The 23,923-nt window shown below is 50.5% G+C and overlaps 1 protein-coding gene across 1 annotated transcript in view; it reads left to right on the top strand.

Annotated features, from left to right (window-relative positions):
- The first annotated feature begins 6,415 nt into the window (after positions 1 to 6,415).
- The window catches only part of SCARA5 (scavenger receptor class A member 5), a 117,202-nt gene continuing 99,694 nt past the window's right edge, over positions 6,416 to 23,923 (top strand). The window contains exons 1-2 of the mRNA XM_029203414.1: positions 6,416 to 6,444; positions 10,281 to 10,401. Of these exons, the coding sequence (XP_029059247.1) occupies positions 10,287 to 10,401 (115 nt within the window). The 5' untranslated portion in view covers positions 6,416 to 6,444; positions 10,281 to 10,286. The remainder of the gene's footprint in view (positions 6,445 to 10,280; positions 10,402 to 23,923) is intronic.

The following is a 23,923-nucleotide window of genomic DNA, read 5'->3' on the forward strand; positions in this document are numbered from 1 at the left end:
TGACTTAAAGCTGATCAGACATAGATTCTCCAGAGGCCTGGGCTGTTCTGATTCAGAAGCCCCTTTCCTCGGGTACATTCTTCCTCCCCTCACATTTAGCTCTTATTGGCAGGGGGCGATGGGGCTAGTGGCTGGAGGTGGTTGGTGGATTTCAGTTAAGATCAGATGGGTGCTTTGAGATAAACAATAAGATGACAAGCCAGAAAGCATTTATGTTATTGATCAAACAAACTTGTATAAAACCACCCAAGCCAAATTCCTACATCATTTCATGTGTACAATAACTACTTTTTACCAAAAATCTCCTGAACAAGACCTAAACTGACGAAATTCACTGTATAATTCTACGATAGTTACTTTTTTAAAACAGTAAATGTAAATTCTGGGTTTTGAGAGATTATGTACTTTTCACCAGGACATTCCTATGAAGCCTACAACGACAGAAAAAGATAAATACTGGTTTGTGAACCATGGACAAAAATTGTTTTTTAATATTTATATTTCACCTGAACCAGATTAAAAACAAATGATGAAGAAAAGAATAAAAGTAAAAATTAATGAAGAATATATTTTTGTAGAGCGGGCCACTAATAAAGAAATAACAAGATACCTAGATCATCACATTCATGGAGACAAAGTATATGGGAGCTCCCAGGGGCTGGGGGAAGGGAGTGGGGGGTTATTATTTGATGGGTATGGAGTTTCCATTTTGCAAGATGAAACAGTTCAGGAGAAGGGTCGCACAACACTTTGGATATACTTAACTACTGAACTATATACTTAAAAATAGTCAAGGTGGTATATTTTATGTTATGTGTATTTTAGCACAATTAAAAATTTTTAATTTTAAAAATAAAAATAAATCAGGAGCTTGGGATTAACAAATACACATTACTATATATAAAATAGATAAATAACAAGGACCTACTGTATAGCACAGGGAACTATATTCAATATCTTGTAATAACCTATAATGGAAAAGAATTTGAAAAAGAATACATATATATACAAATATATATGTGTGTGTATGTATATATATATATATATATAAATAACTGGATCACTTTGCTGTACACCTGAAACTAACACAACATTGTAAATCAACCATGCTTCAATTAAAAAAATAAATAAATAGCAAATTATAGTGAAGATAGATGTAAAAAAAACACTAAATATATGATATGGACCTTTGTGCTTGCTGGAAAAAGAGGGTGATGTGAGAAGGGCAGTAGCCTGGGCCTTCCCACTGTGCTCAGAATAATCCAGGTCCTTCCTCCTGTGTTCTCTGTGCTCGGCCTCACAGGCCTCCTGTCTGCCCCCCTAGCTCATCCACTTTGTCTCCACACTGGGGTCTATGAATCTACTTGCTCCCTGTGCGTAGAACGCGCTTTACCCAGATCTTCACACAACACGTATCTGTGCTGCACTTGCTGGGTGCCAGGCACTGGTGTAGGCATTTGGGGTGCATGAGTGAGTTGCCTTCACAGAGCTGGCCTTCTACAGGCCATAAACAATATAGTAGCAATCATTTGCAAGCATAGCGAATTATGTGGTAACTTAAGTCTATTGGGATAATGGGAAAAAAAGACCAAAAGTGGAGCAGGGTAAGGAGAGTCTCCAGGCAGGTCCTGGAGAGCGACTTTAAACAAGATTCTTAGGGTCAGCTCCACTGAGAAGGTGCCTTTTGAGAAAAAACTGGAAGGAGGCAAGATTTCACCCTGCAAACATGTGGGGGAACCACTCCTGGCAGATGGAACAGTCAACACAAATTCATCAGGCAGGGATGGAGACGCACAGACATCTGGGAATTCAGGTCCAGAGTTCAGGTAAAAAAAAATCAAACTAAGTAAGTATAGTTACAGGCGCTCAACTTCACTGGTTGTCAAGGAAATGTAAATTAAAACCACAGTATGATGACTCCACAAAAGATAAACATCACTAACACAGGCCAGGACGTGGAGCAACTGGAACCCTCACGCTTTGCTGGAGGAAGGTAAACTGGTACAATCACTCTGCAAAATTCTTGGGCAATATCTACTGAAGCTGAACACAGGCCACCCTAGGACCCAGCAATTCCCTTCCAAGGTATATACCCATCAGAAATGCACCCATTTGCTCACCAGGAGACATGCACTGAATGATCACAACGGCACTCTTTACAACAGTCGAAACCTGGAACCTACCCAAATGGCCATCCACAGTAGAAAGGATATTCACACAGTGGAGTACTTATAGCAGCGAGAACGAACGGACTATTGCTAAGCACGAGGGAACAATCTCAGACATGATGTTGAAGCCAGACACGCAGTGAATGATTCCATGGACATGAAGTTCAAAAACAGGCAAAATCATCTGTGGTGATGGAATATGGGATAGTGGTTATCTGGTTCGGGGGCATCAGGGACCAGATGGGGCACGAGGGGAGCTTCTGAGGTGCTTGGAATGTTCTGCTCTACACTCAGGTGCTGGATTCTATTCAGTTTGTGAAGAAGGTACAAATTGGATTATGATTTGTCCATTTTTCCTTAGATATGTTAAACTTTTTAGACTTTTTTCCCCCCTGTTTCATTTTAGAGTTTTATTTTGGTTGCCTGGGGACTTTAAAAAAAATTCTGTGTCTTCTTCATCCCAGTCACATATATATATATATATATTTCTCCTGAGATTACAAAAGGAAGTTAAGCTTTTTAGAGTTTTTTTAAAAAAGATTCTTGTTGGGGGAAAAAAAGAGTCTCTTGGGGGAAAATCCTGGCCTGAGGATGAAGGTTTGAGATTCATCCAACCTGAAGCCACGAGGAGCCCCTTGAGGGGTGCTGGGCTGTGATTCTCTGCTCTCATACCTTCTCTCCCCCTGGACTGAGATCCTTGTAGAAATATTTGGAATACATTGCATGAAGGTTACGTAACAGATGTTTGTTGAGTGAATAACTGAATGTATGGAAGGAATCCCTGCAGATGTAGAGGCTCTAGAGGTAGAGGACAGCTGTGAAAGTTGCATCCAAGAGCCCAGCGTCGTGACCTTCAGTTTCAGCATTGCTGGGTTTCTCCATGTGAAAACTGAGGATGATAACTCTCTCCCCATCTCCGCCCTAGACAGTTGTTGGGACAATCAAATGAAATCATTCAAAGAAAGCAGGAAGCCCTTGAGCACACTGATGAGCCTCATTGGCTTCCACATCCATAGATGCAGCTACTGCAGAAGTTTGTTCTACTCTCCTTCAGTGTAATCACAGTTTCATAATACCATCTGGTGGAAAATGCCTATTATAAATGCCTTCTGCCATTGACTGGAAGCAAGCTTTTTGGACCATGCTGATTTCAGGTGGCAAGAAGATATCATCGGAGCTATGAGCTGCCAGAACGACTCTCATCCACTAGAAGACATACCTCCCAGGTCACTCCTATACTTTGCTGTCAAATGTCTCCTCGCCTGTTTGGGCAGCTTTATTCAAAGATTGGAAACAACCCAAATGCCTATCAAAAGGAGAACGGATAAACAAGTTGTGCTCTACGCATATGATGGAGTATTACTCAGCCAAAAGGAAAATACAAAGAACAAACTACTGCTATGTGCACTGATATGAACAAATCTTATCACTATAAGAAGTGAAATAAATCAGGCATTAATGAGAGAAAGTCATGTCCTTTGCCTGAAGCTACTGAGTTTAAAAGGCTAAGCTTTATTCCTCCCGCAATTTTAGAGTTTAATAGTTCTGTACCCACTCGTGGGTCTCACATGCAGAGAACGAGACCCCTCCATGTCTGTATCATCAATTACCAATGGTAAGGAGAGGCTCAGCCAATAGCCTGGGCTGCCTTTGAGTCCCCATCCTTCCTTTCCCCTATGGGCAGGGCACACCAGTATAGGAGTGTTAAAAAAAAAATGCCTTGTTCCCTCCTACACTGTTGGTAGGAATGTAAATTGGTGCAGCTACTACGTAAAACAGTAAGGAGGCTCCTTAAAAAACTAAAAATAGAGTTACCATATGATCCAGCAATCTTACTCCTGGGCATATATTCAGAAAAAACAAAAACTCTAATTCAAAAAGGTACAAGCACCCCAATGTTCACAGCAACACTATTTACAATAGCCAAGATATGGAAACAATTTAAATGTCCATCGACGGATGAATGGATAAAGAAGTTGTGGTACATATATACAATGAAATATTATTCAGACATAAAAATGAATGGAATAATGCCATTTGCAGCAACATGGATGGGCCTAGAGATTATCATACTTCATACTAAGTGAAGTAAGTCAGAAAGAGAAAGACAAATACCGTATGATATCACTTATATGTGGAATCTAAAATATGACACAAATGAACTTATTTACGAAATAGAAGCAGATTCACAGACATAGAAAACAAGTTTATGGTTACCAAAGGGGAGAGGGGGTGGAGGAGGGATAACTTAGGAATTTGGGATTAGCAGATACACACTACTGTATATAAAACAGATAACCAGCAAGGACCTACTATATAGCACAGGGAGCTCTATGCAACGTCTTGTAATAATGTATAATGGAAAAGAATCTGAAAAAGAATGTATATGTATGTATAAATGAATCACTTTGCTGTACACCTGAAACCTTGTAAATCAGCTATATTCAAAAAAAAAAAAGGCCTTGCTTCACATAAGTGGGACATCACCAGGGTCTCACCAACCACGGCATTGATTGTTAATATATATGTCTCCACCATGAGATCACTGGAAGTAACGTTTTGAGCACATTTCCTGCTATTTGTAAGATTACATTCCCAGGAATACTGGTGACTTGATGGGTGACTAAAACACACTCTTTTTCATCAGAGGCAGTTAGGGGAGTTGTTCGGGGCACAGACTACAGTCAAACTGCCTGGAGTGGAATCTAGCTCTGCCACTCACAGGCTGCTTGACCTTGGACATATTGCTTAGTTCTTCTGTCTCAATAAAGTGGGAATAATAGCAGTACCTACCTCATAGGGCTATTGTCAAGGTTAAATGAGTTAATATATGAAAAGCACTTGGAATTGCCTAGCACAGCATATATATTATGAAGGTTTTTTTTCTCACCTCTTCCTCCCCGCTCCCCTCCCCTCCTTCTTCCTCTTCCTTCTCCAATTATTATTATTATCATCATCATTATGATATAATTACCGGGGTTTTTTTCCTGTAAAACGGAGTCTTGGAGCCTCACATGGTAGCTGCCTGCCAGGGACGGTCAGAAGGCGCAGTCACTGCAAATGACTAAGACATTTGCGACTCAGCTGTGGTTTGCTGGCCTCACAGTGGGGAGAGTTGAGAGTTGGCAAACTATTCTCCTGTACGAGGTCTGACCCTCAGGGGTTAAGGCTGAGCTCGTAACCAAGGAACGGGAGCGTGTTCGTGAATGTCACCTCAGAGCTCTGTCCCCCAGGCAGAGCTGCCATCACCACCTCAACCTGAAGGTAATTACCCTCTTAACATTTTGGTGAAATCTCCTTTTTTACACGTCTTCAGTTATGCTTAGGTTTACACTAGGTTTACAGTTATCTGTGCCCAAGCCCACTTCTCAGCCTGGACTGCAACCCCCTACGGCCTGCGGTGTCCTCTCACTCACCTCTGTATCCCCTCGCTCGCCTCTGTATCCTGACCTTTGCGCAGTGTCAGTGCTCCAGAAATGCTGGCTTCCTTACTGAGTTGCATTGAACTTGACTTTGGGAAGTTCCTTCAGCACTCCCAGAACCCCCTTCTGAATCAGGCAATCCGTGTCCTTTACTGGTGGATGTGACTCCAGGAAAACACAGAAAGTAATTCTAAGCTAAGTTTGGTGAATGAACAGAGAAATGCCAATTCCGTCCTATGAGTAAATTTACAAGGCTGGTTTTCTTGCGCGGCTCATAAGCCAGGTCTAGCTGCCATTCCGCTAGAAGCGTTCCAAAAATACCTTGAGCAGGGCCTTTAGAACAAGCGGGTGGAGTCCCGAAGACCAAGGCTGCTCTGGATCCCGCGGGTGTTCCTGCGTGGGGCTGTAATGCTCAAATTGGCCACTAGAGGGAGACGCGTTCCAGACCCCATAGGAGCCTCGCAACTGCTCCAAGAACTTTATAAAGCCCGGCGGCCAGAGCAGCTGCAGTTCACAGCTCAGACAATATCTAGCAGAGACGCTGGTGCCTCCACAGAACATCTCCCGAGCGCTGCCCAAGGCTGACCGAGGCGGGGCACCAAGACAGGGACTCCCACATGGGCACAAGGTTGAGTCTTGCCTCCTGACCTGATCCTCCTGGAGAAGTGACCCCCGAGACCCTGGGCACCGTGCAGCCTCTTTCTATGACTCCATCTGGATTTGGCTGGCAGTGGGAACGAGCTCTGAGGGGCTGCCTGGGTCTCGGGGTGGTGGCGGCAGCCAGCTCTCCAGCCACCATGGCCAATGCCAGGAACTGAGGGGACGGTCGCTGCAGCCTCACTGGGAGCCCTCAGGTGAGTCTTGGTGCTGACTCTGTCCTAGCACTTGCGCATAGCTTTCTAAAGGCAGCCAGGGGACACAGGGCGCTGGGTTTGAGCATCCCCAGGATGTGGAGCGTGGAGGTGCTAGTGCTGGGTGGGAAAGTCCTAGCTGTCAGCCTGGGGGATCTGCTGGGCCCTCATCCAGATGCCTGGGCTGGTGGGTGTGAGCCCTCATTTGGGAGCCAGAGGAAGCGATTGCTTTAGTGGCAACTCTGCCAGCCTCATGTCACAGCTCCAGAGCCTATTCAGGGAGCAGATGGGACAGGTGACAGTCCCTTTACGTGTGTGTGCGTGCCTGCAGGTGTGTCCAGTGGTGGAGCGTGTGAAGGCAGAGCTTATTTATAAACCATCTGTGCCTCTCCAGCTCCGGGTTATGATTTAGGTGAACTAAGTACCGTTAGAGGAGGAAAGGGCTTAAAACCGACTTAGCGATTCTGTCTCCAGAGAGGGCCACGTTCAGGGTGATCTCTATTTAGTTTTGATGAGTCACGAGCCCTGTAGAGTTAGATGCTGGAACCCAGCAAGGCTTGGGCCACCCCCTCAGCACGCAGAATTGATGGTGTCCTGCTGCTGCCCAGAGGGGTACTTGGAGCACCAGGCTCCAGCTCTCAGCTCTGGTCTGCATTTGTGATTGCCTTTCGCAAAGGGATCCAACTGGCATTGTTTCTGGGACTGACTAGGCAGGAGGGTGGCCTCAAGAGACCAGGGACCCCTGTACCTGGCTGCTTGGCAGGATCAGAAAATGCTGAGGGGCTGTTGGTTCTCACCAGACTCCACCACCGACTCCCTGCATGCCCCTGTCCATGCAACCCTCCCACATGCTCTGTCCCACGCGGGGCTCGCTGGGACCAAGTGGCTAGCAGATGTGTTCTTCCCATCACAGAGGTGATGGCCTGAGGCTGAACGAGCTCAGCTGATTGGGCCAAGTTCCCCAGGGATAAGAAGTGGAGCTGGGATGGGACCCCGTGTCCTCTGAGCCCGCACTCCCCACAGGTCCCTTTGGTGTCTCCACCCTGCCCGTGTTTCTGTGGCTCTGGTCCCCTCCCTTCTGGCTCTCCTGGCTCCAGGTCACCTAACCTGGCCCTCTTCACTGCATCACTTTGGGCCCGAAAGGGGGCCACCAAAAGGGACTGACACATGCTTCCTGGACAGAGCAACTTCGCGCTAAGCCAGTGCCCTGGGTGGGAAGCCTCACCCTCTCTGACACCCATCGGTTCTTCCCCTCTGGGCCTTGGCTGGCTTATCTTTAGAATGGGAATATGATAGACCGATGCCACCTGCCTGCCTCACGGGGCTCCTGGGAAGCAGAGAGGTCCCAAAGGCAAAGGGTCTGCACTGCGGGGGCCGCACGCACACGGGTGCGGGGCTGGGAGGTATTGCTGTGTCGTCACCCCACTTGGCAATTGGTTGCACAGGCTTGGCCCAAAGGCTATAAGACCAATGCCGGGAAGGTCCAAATTCCTGCCCCCCATTCCCCAAGAAAGAAAAGCAGCCCCAGATAAAACCTGGGGCAGACAGAACATTCTTAGGTTTCATTCCCAAGTAGCAAACATTAGCAGCGCCGGCTGAACACTGCCAATCTCATGGCACGGCATCTGGCCTCCAGCTCAGCCCCTTTCCCAGCAGGCTCCCCAGGGCTCCACCAGCTGAGGGGTCCGGAGGGGCAGGGGAGGGGCCGCCCTACAGACACACTCCAGATAATGCGCTGCGCATTCCAGCTCTGATCCAGGAGCTGATGGGCAGAGAGGGAAGCTGGTCCAAGCCCGGCTCCACACCTCCACCCCTGGTTCTCGGAGACCCCACGGGCTCTGGACGGCAGCTGCTGTTGCCTTTGGCAGAGAGAGGGTTCTCTCTCTCAGAGGAGACACTGGCCTCCTGCTTTGCAGCTCCCCAGGACTGAGGCCAGAGGGCGGGGTGCCGCACGAGCGCTTGTGAAACGAGGGAGGGTCCCTTGTAGCTTAGCAGCAGTGGAGCTGCCCAGGGCCGCACCTAGAGGCCCTCCCTGGGTGGAGGACTTAGACGGAGGGCCAGCATCAGGGGACTCGCAAACTGGACACAACTGCAGCCCGGAGAAGCGGGGCTGGGAGCCGTCTCTCCGGGAACCCCGGAGGGCAGGGAAGAGAGATGCCGGCAGGGCTGCAGGCTCCCCTCCACCCTTCCCTCCCACTGGCTGGAAGAAAGGCCCACAGGGCCTGGGAACACCCTGAGTGTGTGTGCCTGCGTGTGTGTGTGTGTGCATGCGTGACCATATGTGTGGGGCAGACGGCATCTCATTACTTGAAGTCAAAAGCAGAAGCCCCAGCCATCCCTCCTGGGCCAGCGGAAGGACAGGTGGATGGCAACTGGTCAGCTCTGGCCTCCTCTCAGCCCCGAGGTCAGAGGTCTCTGGAGAGAAAAGCCAGGTTGTGAAAATAGGGGATTTGTGTTTGCTGTGCCCGGCAAGGGGGTCTGGCCATTGTCCCTGTTTATTGGAACAGGGTGGGTGCCTCTTTTCCCTTCAGTCAGTGGCCACTGTCCCCTCACTGCCACCTGCCAGGCCCTGTCCCCTTCTCACAGAGGTAGACGCCTGGCTAGGCTCTCTGGACCTCAGGGTTGAGTTAGCTTCACACTGGGCCTGGGACCCACCCATCCTCCCCGGGGGGCTTTTATCTTCCAAAGAATTCACTTTTTAAAAGCGAATTTTGGGGTTCGATATCCAGAGAGTCAAAGAGCATCAGAACCGAAAGTCAACGTAAATCAATGGCTGGAACTGAGCAGAAAGTGGAGAGTCATTTGCAAAATCACCAAGCGTATATGTGGGAAAAGGATATTGAGTATTTTACGTAAATAAATACTTTGTGATCTGGCTCCGCAAATGATTTCTTCTTCTTACACAAAGAATGCAAACGTATCATAGAAAACCCAGAAAATCCAGCAAACAAAAAGAAGCACAAATCCCCACAATCCCACCCAGAGTCCTGTAATACACGTCTCACCCAGGGAAACCCAGAGCATCTCTGAACATCATCTTTCCCGTCACGTACTTGGGACGTGTGTAGATATTACAAAATGGGATCACGTTGTGCACACTTGTGTAAACGGGGCTGGTTCATTTTAAATAGCATACACAGCATTTCCCCATGTTGATGGGACATTCTAGAAATTCCATGGGGTCCTCCCCAAGCCCCAGCGATCCAGCCTCAGGAGGCCATCGGACACCAGGGCCCTCCCCAGTCTAAGGCTGCCCAGACCTTAGTGTCTGGGGGACCTCACTGAGGCCACCTGCCCCTTGGGCTCCCATGGGGGTGAATCCCTGCTATGGTCCCCTGAACCCAGCCCTTCTGACCATGCCACCTCGGCCAGGTTTGGGAGCAGTTCTGGTCTTAGCTCTGTTGGCTGATGGTCTCTGTACCCCACTTTAAGTCTAGTTTCTCTCCATTTCCAACACAGAGCAGACGCCCAAGTCTCCCTGATGTGCCCGGGACTCCAGAATCTTGGAAACTCCTCTGCTTGGGTCAAGAGGGTTGGCTTCTCCCAGCCCCACCCAGCATGGCCCTTGGTGTCCCCCAGCGCAGGGCTCCAGCCCCACCAAGACCTGTGAAAGGGAGGGGACGGATCCCATGGTCAGAAAGGTCCAAAGGGCCTTGGCCTCCCCAAGCCAAGGACGTTGAGGAGGGGGAATTTGGGTCCTAAGGATCTGGTGACTGATGCCTGCTGATGAGGGAGTTTCCCAGTGTTCAGGCTAAGGTCACCACTCATTTGTGTCTCCACCTACAGCTTATGTCCTTTCTCTCCCCCCTGCGTCCTCCCTTCCTCTCCTGCTGCTGCAGGACGCGATGGAGAACAAAGCCATGTACCTGCACGCCACCGTGAGCGACCGTGACTCTGGCTCCATCTTTGAGGAGCCCTTTGATGGCAGGAGCCTGTCCAAGCTGAACCTGTGTGAGGACGGTGAGTGCCTCTGGCTCGGTCTTAGGCGCGAGATCAGCCCTGCCCCCACCACCGGATCCTGGCATTGCCCCAGGGTGCTGGTGACCCCCCCACACTCACGCACACAATACTGCATAGGTTGAAATGCGTGCTCGGAAGGGTCTTTTCTGTGTGTTTTCTCATTCATGCATCTCAACACACCTGTGTGACCAGCAAGCTAAGACACATTTTACAGATGGGCTAGCGGAAACTGAGAAAAGCATTAAGCATCACACAGCTCGTTGGTCATAGAGGGGCCCCAGCACTGAGTCTCCTGACTCCTAGGGCAATCCTTTTGCCTCTTTGCCATCCTCTCCTCTGGGTGAGGCTGGGGTCACACAAAAGGCAACTGAACCAAGAAGCCCAGACCCTCTCGGGTGATGAGCCTCCAGTGAGCTTCCTAAAGCGTTTGCAAGGAGGGAACGCACCTCTCCAGATGCTCATCCTCCCCTGGAACTGAGGCCTCAGGTCATGGCACAGGAAGGGGCCCCATCCTAGTGACCCAGACCGCACTGCATCTTTGGGGGCTGGTTATTTGCTAAAACCCTGGAGATTCAACGGATGCAGTTTCCTCTAGAGGAGCTCAGAGCACCTTGCTGACAGCCAACTCCTGTGCATCCAGCACAGAGCTCGATACTTAGTAGGTGCTTAATAAATGCTTATTGCCTGAATGAATACACTCCTCTTTGCAGTGAGTATAGGAGGTGAGAGCTTCATCCCCACTTCACAGGTGAGTAGAAGGAAACTCACAGGAGGGTTTTGTAAAAACTTACGGTCAATGAGATGGAAACAGGCTGTCTTAGGGTTCTCCAGAGAAACAGAAGCGAGAACAGAAACGAGATGTCTACACACGAAAAGAGACTGATTATAAGGAATTGACTCACATGGTTATGGAGGCTGAGAAGTCCCACGATCTGCTGTCTGTAGAGTGGAGACCCAGGGAAGCTGGTGGTATAGTTCAGTCCGAGTCAGAAGGCCTGAGAACCAGAGAAGCCAATGGTGTAGATCACAGTCTGAGGGCCGGAGAGGATGAGATGATATGTCCCAGCTCCAGCAGTCAGGCAGGAAGCAAAAAGTGAATTCCCCCACCTTTTGTGCTACTCAGGCCCTCAACTGATTAGATGAGACCCACCCACATTGGGGAGGACGATCTGCTCTACCGATTCCACCAATTTAAAAGCTAATCTCATCTAGAACACCCTCATGGACACCCAGAAATGATGTTTAATCTGGTTACCCTGTGGCCAACCCAGTTGACATATAAAATTAACCATCCCAGATGCCTTTATTCAAACTTTTTCTCAAGCACCATGTTTCATTGTGTTCCACTATGCCAACTGCCTTTGTCTTGAAATTACTCAAAATTAGAAATGACTCCCCCTCATTCAACCCCATCTTTCCTCCCATGAGGTGCTGAGTGTAGGAAGGGAAGTTGGGTGGCTCAGAAAGGCAGGGATTAGGGATTGTCTCAGGAGGGAGAGGAGACAGGAGATTTGGGCCCTTCACCTGCCCTAGTAAACTACCCACCATCAGAGCCCTTCCTCTGAATTCCAGTCCACAACCACATTTTGAGGACCCACAATGTGTCAAGCTATGGGTTAGGTGCCAGAGATGCTCCAGAGAGAAATGAAACCATCCTTGTCCTCCAAGAGCTTCTGATCCCAGTGGGAGGGACTGGCATGGGGACAATTACCCACCATGTAAAGCAGGTAAAAATGTGTGATTATTAAAGTCAAGCAGGGCGAAGCCTTTCTGGTAAAGGCCTTAAAGACCGAATACAGTTTTGTAAGAGACGAGGTAGCTGGGGAAAGGTATTACCAGCTGAGTTGCACCAGACAGGCCAGTGTTTCTGTTAAGTTAATGACACCTGGGAAGAGAGGAAGGCCCCCCCCCCCCCAGGGAGCTACCAATGCTCAGCTTTTCCCCATCAGTACATCAGCAAAGCCAAGCTGGCCTTCACATCCTTCATCCACCCTCTCCCCAGTGACCCATCAGTAAAGAGGCCTGATTTGGGAAGAAAGAACTGGGGCACAGCTCAGAGAGGTAATTGCAGGACCACCAGGGCCATCCTGGGGTGCCAGTGGGGAAGGGCATGGCAGGGGGACCCCAGGGGTGGGGAGAGGCCTGGGGAGTGTCATTGGGCCACGGCTCCCCCTTCTCTTGACCTCATCTTACCTCCCCTTTTCTGAACCTGAGATTTTTAGAAAGGCCATTTGGACCAGAAGGACTGAAAAATAACAGTAACCCCAGCCATGGGGAGATCTGATCAGAGGGCAGTTTTAGAACCAGGTCAGCAAGTGTCCCAGGGGTCACCTGAGCCTCAGCGCCCCGTGAAGTGTGGACAGCAGAGGTCGGAAGATGTAGGCTGGATGCTGACTCTTCCCTCCCCGTCCCCACCCCGCCCCGGGGCATGTGACCTGATGGGCACGTCCCCTCTCTGGGCCTCAGTGTCTCCATCTCAGTGCTCCACAGAGGCAGAGGGGGTGTCTCTGAGCTCCCATCCAGTCCTAAAATCCTGTGCACAGAAACAGACTTGGATGTTGTATTTGCGGTGTGGTCCTTTTAAAACCTAAGTTGGAGCAAAGCCCAGCAAAGGCGCCCACGTTGAAGGGAATAAAAACCCAGGCACTGACTGTGGCCAAGGAGCCTCTGACCCTCACAGTGGACCTGCTGGCATGCTCTACCCGACGTACGCTGCCCCCAGACCCTCCAGGCGTCCCCCTCACCTCCTTCTGGTCTTTGCTCAAATCTCACCTCTGTGTCAGGGCTTCCCGTCCTCCCCTGCACACCCATTTCCCTGTTTCTCTTTTTCCTTTTTCACCGAGTCCTAGTCTCCTCAACATACTATATCATTTTCTTATTTATCATGTTTACCGTTTACTCTCTGTTCCTCATGGGAAGAACATAGGCTGGACCAGGACAGGCATCTCTGTTTTGTTCATCAGTGTCTCCCAGCCTGGGGCACAGCAGGTGCTCCCAAGTATCAATATTTGTTGAATGACTGAATGAACAAACTAATGGCTGAGCAAACACAGGGGTCCTTGAAATCTAAAGGTGGCGGAACAAATAAATTCTAAACCTGATTTCCATATCGTCTGGGTCTCCTCCACACTTCATTCCTGGACGCCAGACATGGGGCCGGGGGTGGAGGGGCAGCCGTGAAGACCCCGGAGAGACTGGAGTGTTGAGATGAAATCACCACCTAAAGGCTCCTTGGTTTCTGGTTTGATTTTTTCCCCCTTCCCTCTCATTTCTAAGAGGAAAATGGTGAGCTCCGACTTGGGGAAATTCAAGCCAGATTTGACCTGTTTCCCCGGCACTTTGCTGCTTTGATTCTCATCTCTGCAGAGTAACAGGAGAGGGAGGAAGGGGTGGGGCTGGTAGGGGCGGAGGGAGGTTGATGGGAAAGCAGAGGTGGACAGAGGTGGGTACCCTGCCAGCCCCATCCCCCACACTCCGGGCCTTGAGTAAATGAAAGCAGTGTCATCTGCTAGGCCTTGTAGGGGCTCCAAGTCCCTCCCAGGATTTTCCCCTTGAAAGCAGGGAGATGGGAGGCGAGGGGGTGCCTCCTCTCGGCCCTGGGGATCTTGGGATCAGGGGGGAGCAAAGTTGCAAAACTTCAGTCTAGATATTGAGGTATGACTCAGGCGTCAATGCAGGTGGGACTTTAAAGACAGGGTGTAAACGCGGCATTATTTACACGTCCCTGCCCCCTCCCCTCCTCTGCTCTGTCGTCTTCTCTTCCCCTCTTACCTGCCGCCATCCCTTCCCTTCTGTTCACGCACCAGGCGACAAGGAAGCTGAGGGGCTATTAGGCACCCGCCATGGCAGGCCACGTTGCCCCTCTCCCGCATGGTGCCATGCACATCCTTCCAGGCTCTCTCCGTCGCACCCCTGCTCCATGGTGACACCTTCGGGACCTCTCCATCCTCTGCACCCCTTGGCCGGGCCACCTCTCAGGACCCCGCCGCCTCCTTCCTGTGTCTGAGCCCCGCTGTGGATGGGAAGACGCCCAGGCAGGGCCCTCCTCACCTGCCGGTCTCCAGCGGGGCAGAGCATGGGCTCCACCTGTGTGGCTGGGATTTGTGGGTGGGCTCGTGACAGAACGCGACCTCCAAAGTCTTCCAGCCAAGCCCCCGCTGACCTCAGGGCCCACCAACACCTCCCTTGGAGCAGAAACCCAAACAGGGGCTGTCTGGGCCTGCGACCCCACCTCACCCCGCCTCCTCTGTGCCTCCCTCCCTCTGCCCCTCCCCGTCCCTTCCCTGGTCCTGCCTTTCTCTTCCCCAGACAGCTGAAGCCTCTCCAATCTGGCGCCCAAAGGCAGAGGGCTGGGCGTGGGTGGTGTTCAGCCGGGCCTGGCTCCTCCACGGCTCTCTCCAAGGGCCAGAGAGAGGTGTTAGTGTCAGAAAAATATTGCAGTCACGCTCACCCCGTGGCCTCGGGCCCTCCACCGCGCTCCCAGCATCATCCATCAGCCGCAAATGGGAGGCTCGCAGAGGTAATGAGTTACACATGCTCCTGGCCGCGCCCAATGCCTGCAAGCCAGCCCGCTTGCTGTGTTTAGGGCCTGAGCTCCCCATTCCTGCGTCCCTGCCCCATAAAATTAAATTATTCTCCTAAGGGAGTCCCCACATCTCCTTTCTCATCCATCACCTCTCCCTGGTTCATCTGGCGTAGCTGAGGGCCGCCGGGCAGCTGCCCAAGGGTGGGAGTGGAGTTCCTGGGAGGGTCTGGCTGGGGCCTCACAGAGGGTCAGGCCCTCTACAGGTTGGAGAATCCGGCACTGGAGCAGGAGAATAGCAGAGATGTTAACTCACGCGGTGCCATGGTGCACTCAGCTACCCCAGCTCACGGGGGGCTGGGGGCCAGGGAGGATCCTGGATCTCTTGGGCCCCAGGGACTGTCCCTCCACAAGAGGGGGGACAGCCCAGGGAGGTGCCAAGATGTTGAACTTTGGCAGGTCTGGGCTCGGCGCGGGGTGTCTTCTGTTGCCCCTGCTTTCCCACCCGCTGCCACTCGCCACTCTCTGCCTCGTGGGGAGCCGCCCTGGCAGGACGGGGAGGATGGAAGATGGGAGGTTGCCTGTTTATCCTCAGCTCCTGCCCTATGGGGTCACCTTGGGCCACTGTGTCCTTCCACCCGAGGTCACAGCCCCTTGTAAGCCACCCTCTCCACTCGGGCTTTCTCCTTCTAGGCTCCAGTAACTGCTCCCCTCCTGGGCTTTGTAACCGAGGTGGTTACAGTTCAAGGACACCACTCTGTCCCTTGTGGGCATCTTACACCCTGGCCACACCTTCGCATATGTTCCCTTTATCAAATTCTATGACATTTCCTGAGTTAAGTGGGCCATCTGTTTCACTGGGGCCCTGACCCTCTCATCCTCAGCGTCCCCATCTGCAAAGTGGAAATCATGTTATTCAACTCACAGGACCCGTGGGGGAATCACGTGATATAACCCGAGTAGAGCTCCTTGGACACAGTGCGCCCTTGATACACACTTATTTCACCCCCCTGCCCTTTGGGGAGTCCTCTGCACATGTTGGGGAAATGGAGAAGGACAGGGGGAGACAGAGAGGTCAGGGACAGCTACTGCCACCCAGGGTCTCCCAGGAAGCACCCACGCCACTTCTCAGAGACCCCTGGCCTGGACAGTGTTTTTTTTTTTTTTAATTTATTATTTAATTAATTAATTTTTGGCTGCATTAGGTCTTCATTGCTGCGTGCGGGCTTCCTCTAGTTGCAGTGAGCAGGGGCTACTCTTCATTGTGGTGCGTGGGCTTCTCATTGCAGTGGCTTCTCTTGTTGCGGAGCACCGGCTCCAGGCGCACAGGCTTCAGTAGTTGTGGCACACGGGCTTAGTTGCTCCACAGCATGTGGGATCTTCCCGAACCAAGGCTCGAGGTGTTCGTGTCCCCTGCATTGGCAGGCGGATTCCTAACCACTGTGCCACCAGGGAAGCCCCTGGACGGTGTTTTAAGTCTGGTTCCTCCTTCTGCTAAAGAAGGCAGAGTTTTGGTTAGTGGGCTTCCTCGTGAAGACTAGATACTAGAGGAAACCAAGCAAGTTCTTTTAGTCCTAATCCCCAAAGAGTACAGTAGGATCTGTAAGAAATATTCTGGGTCCCGAGGGCACCTGGCTCCGTGGCAGGTGTGAGTCTGTCCACCCCTGTACCCCTATCAGAGACAGTAGGTCCCTGAGGTTGGCTACCAGAAGAGTCAAGGGGTGCATTTCCTTGTTCCTGGTGGAGGATGGCATTCAGTGCAGCCTACACACAGCCTCACTCGCCCCGGGCACCTGAGTCCACACAAGGAACTGGGACCTCCTTCATCCGAAGAGGACAGGGTTTCACGGTGCTGCTGGCGAGTGCAGAAATAAAAGGTCTTGGTTCCTGCCCTCAAGGGGCTTAAAGTCCCCAGAAGACACAGACCCCGCATTATAATGTGATTCATTTTCAAATGGAAGTGCAGTTTAGAGGGGAGAGTTTCGGCAGTCTGCCTTGGGAAGGAAGGAAGTTCTCCTGCAAAGTCAGGAGCATGGAGGCGTGTCCTTCCCTTCCCAGCCATGCTCCACTCTGTGGATGCAGTGCAATTGCGGAGGTAGGTTTAACCAGGGTCAGAGTGCTGCTCAGTGAGTGAGAGGAAGCCAGACAGGGACGAGAGAGGGGAGTCTGTGGGAGAGAGTGGATAACGTAAATCATGGAATGCAAGTCGGACAAGAAGGGAAGGCTGGATGGGAGACGGGAAGGGTGGTGGAAAGACGGTGGGGTCCGTGGTTAGTAGGTCCTGGTGAGGTCAGGGAATGCCGGGTTGGCGTTCTGGACGGAGGGCACCAGGAAAACCTGAGAGGTAGCTCTCACCTGGGACGCGTGAAATTGGGATTAAGAAAGGGCCTTGATGATTGGTAGAGCCAATCAAAATGTCATGTGAGCCACATGTGCAATTTTCAACCTTCTAGTAGCCACACAAAAAGGTAGAGACACAGATGAACCAAATTTAAATACGGGAATGTATTTGATTTAATCCAGTATATCCAAAATAGTATCAATTCGCTATGTAATCACTGTGAAAGTGATGGAAATACTTATACATTTTTACTCGGGCTGAGCCTTCAAAATCCGGTGTGTACTTTGCATTCCGAGCCCATCTCATTTTTGCCCACCTTTCGAGTGCATCAGGGAGGACGTGCCATTAGGAGAGGGAAGGTAAGGAACAGTCAGAACTGGAGATTGAGAGAGAGCGACAGTGAGCGCAGACATGGGGAGGGTAGCACGTGTCCCTTAGCGCGAGGAGAGGCGTACAGTCGTGTGATGTGAGAGCTGGGATTTTTTTTTTCTTTTCTTTGCGGTACGCGGGCACCTCACTGTTGCGGCCCCTCCCGTTGCGGAGCACAGGCTCCGGACGCGCAGGCTCAGCGGCCATGGCTCACGGGCCCAGCCGCTCCGCGGCATGTGGGATCTTCCCGGACCGGGGCACGAACCCGCGTTCCCTGCATCGGCAGGCGGACTCTCAACTACTGCACCACCAGGGAAGCCCGAGAGCTGGGAGTTTTATGGAGAAGAGAGAGACGGTTCTGGAAGTAACGAGGAGCAAATAAAACCACCTACCGCACCCTTAGGTCAGTTGCATGAATGTGGGAGAGAGAAATCCATACTTGAGAAGAAAAGGGAAGCAGGGTTCAGTTAGAAGAAGAAAGAACAGGAAATGTTCGAGCAGAGGTTGGGGAAATCAGGGTTTTTTGGTTGGCTGGCTGGGACATCTTGGGCCACAGTGAGAAGGTTTCAGCAGATGGGGAGGGAGATGTCAAAGGAGAAGAAACAAGGCTGTCTGGGGATTATGGTGGTTGATGGGGAGCCCTGGGGCTTCTGTGGGGCTGATAGAAGTCAGGATCGAGGACTCAGTGAGGTTGGGGTGCTGGTCTCAGGGAAGAGTTGCTGGCAAGACTGAGTGTTGGTGATAGGGGTCTTGCCAGGAGCACACAGCCCTAGGGCACCAGTGCCCCCTTCCCAACCGTGGTGTGTGGGCCAGGGGAGGGGGGCCTTGTCCTGGAGCGCCAGGAGCTCTGGAGATCATTTTGGCTCTTGTGGAGACAGGGAGATCTGGGGAGGCCAAGGGAGGTGGTGGGAAGGGGGCAGGGATCCTGTAGCAGTGATGATACGATGTGATACATACAAGCTATCATGATACAATGGTTCCCCTTGATGGAGCAGCAGGCTGTGCTCAGGGCTTCAGTACATTGTCTCCAAAGCACAGGGAGCTCATCTTGGTGCTCTGTGATGACCTAGATGGGTGGGATGGTGGGGGGCAGGGATGGGAGGGAGGTCCAAGAGGGAGGGGATATATGTGTACATATAGCTGATTCACTTCCGTGGTACAGCAGAAACTAACACAACATTGTAAAGCAACTATACTCCAATAAAAAAATAATTAAGGTAAATTAGAAAAACACCTCAGGGGCTTCCCTGGTGGCGCAGTGGTTGAGAGTCTGCCTGCCGACCCAGGGGACACAGGTTCGTGCCCCGGTCGGGGAAGATCCCGTGTGCCGCGGAGCGCTGGGCCCGTGAGCCATGGCCACTGAGCCTGCGCGTCCGGAGCCTGTGCTCCGCAACGGGAGAGACCACAACGGTGAGAGGCCCGCCTACAGCAAAACAAAACAAAACAAAACAAAACAAACCCACCTCAGGGCATATTATTATTCCCAGTTTGTCGATGAGAAGGTAATATCTTAGGTGACGCAAATTGCCCAAGGTCACCCATGTAGTCAGAGGCAGAGCCTGGATTCAAATCCACATCTGCCTGGTCCTTAAACCCCGCCCCTCAGCGTAGCTCATCCTGTTCACTGCGGTTCCAGGACTCGGAGACCCTGGACTTTCAAGAGCTAGGCTGCTGGTGCTGAGGGGCTGAGCGTGGATTCTTGGAGTTTCAGGTTTCAGAGGTGGAGACATCCTGGGCAATGACAAAGCTAGGACGGGGCCGTGGGAATAAATGGCTCTGTTGCAGGAGAGAGATGGAATGAATTATTCTAAGAGGAAATAGATATAAACCCAAATAGGTTTGGACAGGAGCACAAGGACAGGGTCTTAAATGGCTTCAGAGGGAAGCCTGGGACACTATCCTCTACAGATATTAGGTCGGAGAAATGCCCCTCTCTCCCCAGCATCCTCCCCCTTCCCCCCACCGTCTCCTGTGGCTTCTGGGCTGGAGTCTAAACTGCATATGCAGAGTTCAGCAGTAGGTTTCGGAAGATATAAACACGGCCATGAAGAGGGAGCCCAGCAGGGTAGGGCTGGCCAGGACCCTGCCCTGCAGACGCAGTTGCTGGTTAACCTAAGGCCCAGCCACAGAGCCGATGAGGGCCCGTGATGGTTCCAGCCTTCCGCACAGTGTCCTGAAGCCCACCTGTTCCCTGGTACCTTCCTGTTTCCTGCTATCTGGCTTGAGATTGAGTTCAAGTCAAGACAACCCAAGATGTTCATAGCGGGCAGAAGAAGCCACGTGTTTAGGAAGTCCTGTTAAGAGAGGGGGCTGCAGGGAGGGGCTGGCTGCTGGCCTCCTCTCCTGACACTCCGTGTGGGTGAGTTTCTCCAATTGATGGAGGAGGGACTGGGAAGATAGAGCGTACCAGAGACCCGAAGGCGGCAGATGGCAGCAATCAGGTTGGGAGGGGCAGATTGAAAAGGATTAAGAGGACAGGGGAGACTGGGACAAGCGTCCTGTCTGAAGCTCGCAGGAACCGTTTGGTTTATGGCGCTCGGCTCTCCCTGCGTGTTGATTCATACAGCACTACTCTTGACAGTGTCTCTGTCTGAAAATGATCTCATCTTTTGTGCACGGGTAACAGTGAGCTTGATCTTGTCCCTTTGCCTGGCAAGTTCTATCTGGGCATCTTGGTTCTCTGGTCCCATTCTGACCTCAGTATATCATGTAGGAATTCCTTTCTTCCCTCTGGAGCTATGATGATCTCCCAAACCTGACCTAAGGGCATCTATTAAAATGTAAATATGACATGTTAAGTATTCTAACCATTTCCAGTGTGTCCAGGGGGAGCTGCCTTTCACATGTAGGTTTATGGGGATTGGGGGCGGGGGTGGTCCCTGGATGCTGACAGACTGAAGGTGAAAAGGGCATTGTCTTGCCAGCAGGTGGAAGTAAGAAAAGCCTGCCTACCTGGGGACGCCCAGGGCAGCCCCAGGACCCTCAGCTTGTTGGGTGTGTCCTTTCCCTGCCCTCTGAGGAAGGCCCTCCTGGTAAAGTGTTCTGTTTGTGACCAGGAATATAAAAATGGTTGTTTCAGCTACTCTATTTCTAGGTAAGTTTTCAAAGCTCCAAAGCTCTTTGTATCTAGTTTAGGTCCTAGGTTCTGGGAGATCATGAACCTCTCTTGGAGGGGCAAAACTCCATCACCAAAGGAAACAGCACAACTCTTGGATACAAAGGTGAACTTAGTGGTGGAGAGGAGGATGTTTCCTATCCCAAGGCTCCAAGATGTCAAAGCATCAAATACAGAAACTAGAATACATGGTTATTACAAAAGCCTAAACAATGGCTTGGAAGGCCCAGTAAATTTGCGTTCAGTTTATTAGTCTCACTTATCTACAAACAGCCAACGGATGTTAATTGAGTATCTGCTATAGGCCAGGACCTGTGGGATCCAGAGATGAATCACAGACCCTGTTCTCTGGGAGCTGACCCTCGACAAATGTGTATTTTTATTCATTGACTGATGGGTGCAATTCCGTTCTCATTATTATCTATCCTATTATTGGCCATGATTTCCCAATGAAGCTCTCTATACCTGACAACTGTTGGTTCTAGGCCTTAGCAGGTGACAGAGGTTCAGTGGGTCTGAGGGCCATCATCTTTGCTCACATCTGCTGAACTCCCACCTGTGGCCCAGCCTGCACTGCTTCCTGTGCAGAGGCCAGAGCTGGGGGCTTCTGAGCCTGGAGGCTTCAGGGACAGTCCCAGCTCCCTCCCGTACAGATGGCATGGGCTGAGACTTTAGCCTTCCTGTGTTCAAAACCAAACAGCCAGGTGGCCCTTCCAACTCAATTGGTGGTGGGATTTGGGGGAGTGAGACGGGGGTGGGGCGGAGGGTATTAAACCTATCCATTCCTGCCCCGAGGATAAACCAATTCATCAAACCAAGGTGGACCAGGGCATGGGTGGGAGGTTGCTCTAGCAGCCTGGAAAGAGTAATGATTTAAACATGGAAATAGCTGAGCCCTGGCCTCCACATTGCTAATACATTATCAGATGATTTATTTCCTCTGACAAGGCGCCAGGAGAGGAACTGGGAATCTTTCTGAAAGGGATCCAGAGCCACTCAATTGGAGGAGGGTCTTTGGCCCCTATTTAGGCCGAACCCTGAGCCCACTGTTGTTTTGAGTCTCCCTGCATTGAGACAGCATTTCTTCCGATCCATGCACTGCCCATGTTGGGTAAGAGTATGGGCATCTTCCCCCAGCCCCAGAACCTGCTTCTTCTTCCTGGGACTCCCTGGCCTCTCCCGTCCTCCTGGGTTGCAGTGAGCAGCCAGCTCACCTTGACTGCCCTCTATCCCCTCCCACCTGGCTTTCTCTCTTCATCCCTCAGCCCCAGCTGCAAAATTGTATGCACACAAGCCAGGGTCCCTTCCCACTGCTGATAAATAAGCACACAAGCCCCTGATTGTTCTCAAGAATTTTTATGCAGAGTAACTTGAGAAATAGATAGGGAGGGAAAAAATAACAAGTATTGCAGGGAAGTTACAAAATATCTCTGGAAGTACTTGGAGAAACTGTCCTAGGTCATCATAACATCTAAATGGAATCAGCTCCACCATCCCTCCCTCTTCTTTCCTTAGAAATGGGATCCCATCGGAACACGCAGAGGACTGTAGTCCCCTTTGTCTGGCGCCCTCACTGGGCTGTCTGCCTTGAAGACTCAGGTGTGTGGTCCAACAGGGCAGAGGTGATTGGTGCTCACCCCACCCCGGCTGGTGGTTTGGGACCCTCCTAGACTCAGGTCAGATGAAACTGCTCTGTAATGTCCCTGCCTCACACCCTCCTCTTCCCTTTATTGAGGAAAAGCAAACAGAGGTCTCCGTGAAAGCCAGAAAGGGGTGGCAGCTTCGAAGACAGAGGTTATTTGGGGCTGCCTATTACAATGAACAATGTGAGTGATGAGTAACCAGAGTGAGGGTGAGGAAGTCAACCTTGGGAGGGTTTAACAAGACCCCTGGATGCGATGAGCGCCAAGGTCCCTCCCAGCCATAAGACCTTACCTCCACCTGCTGTGTATGAGCTATGGGACCAAAGAGGGCAACAACAAGCACAAATAAATGGCTGAGTGCTTGTTGTTGGTAAAACTCAATTAGGTGACAATTGAATGATTTCATCCTGTTTTATTTTTATTTGTTTTTAACGTTGTTTAGACCCAGGTTCTTTGGAAAGAAGTAAATACCCACTTTTATCAGATGCGATTTGTGAGTATTTTTTCAAATGGAAGGAAAATAAATTCAAACAGATGACTCCCCAAATGCCTTAAGATTATGGTTAAGAAATTGAAAGCTCAGTTTTGCAAAGAAAGGCTAAATTGATGCAAGGGCTAACTCAGAATGCTTTCTCATGTCTCCCAGCCAGTATGTGCCAGAGGCAGGCTTTGAATCTCTCTGCACAGAGCCCCCAAACCATGCTTGTCCCCCTGTGAGAGTGTCAGGGACCCTCACCTGCCTAATATAGTACAGGGAAACAAAGACCCAGAGGTTCTGATGCTCCCACTAACATTGGGGGACCATCTCATGACTCATCCTTAGCTCAGCTGTCTGGGACCAAGTGGTTTTCAGATAAACTTTCCTTTTCTGTTCGTTAATCCTTGCTCCCAAGCCCTTCACCACCCTCAGGAAGCAGTATTTTAGCAAAAGCTCTTTAGGGGGCACTCTTGTTCCCATGATTAAAAGGAACCCGTCACAATTTTAACCTCTGGGAATAATACAATAGTTTGAGGCACCTCTTTTTGTGTGTGTCCTATTAAAGAGAACTCAAAGTTCAAAAACAATTAAACGAAGCTCTGATAATAGAAGGACCTTAATCGATTTTCCAAAAATGTGTCTTCACATTGTTTTGATGTGACAAATGCCTTACTCCAGAACTGGGTACCTCGATGTCATAGATGCATGATTTCATCATTGAATCAGAACAAGAACGTCCAAGGTTGTGGCTTAGGCCTCTGGATGTCATCAACAGCACCACACGTGATGATGCTGCTCAGCTAGGATTAAGTTCAGTTCCAATGAATTGCTCGCACAGTTCACCTATGTGGGCACTAAGTGTCTATTCCAGGTCATGGGTGAATAAGGAAAGCCAAGATTTTGTTTATTTTTTCAGACCAAAATTTTACTCAAAAATTTGTTTTTCAGCCAACAAAAATGTGTCAACTATTTGCATACAACTGTAAGAACCAGTCTTTGCACCAAAAATAAATGACTTACACATGTCTTTTGTTCTTTTTATAAATTTATTTAA

This window comes from Monodon monoceros, unplaced genomic scaffold (assembly GCF_005190385.1).
Source record: "Monodon monoceros isolate NGI ecotype Baffin Bay Population unplaced genomic scaffold, NGI_Narwhal_1 Super_Scaffold_5, whole genome shotgun sequence".
NCBI lineage: Eukaryota > Metazoa > Chordata > Mammalia > Artiodactyla > Monodontidae > Monodon > Monodon monoceros.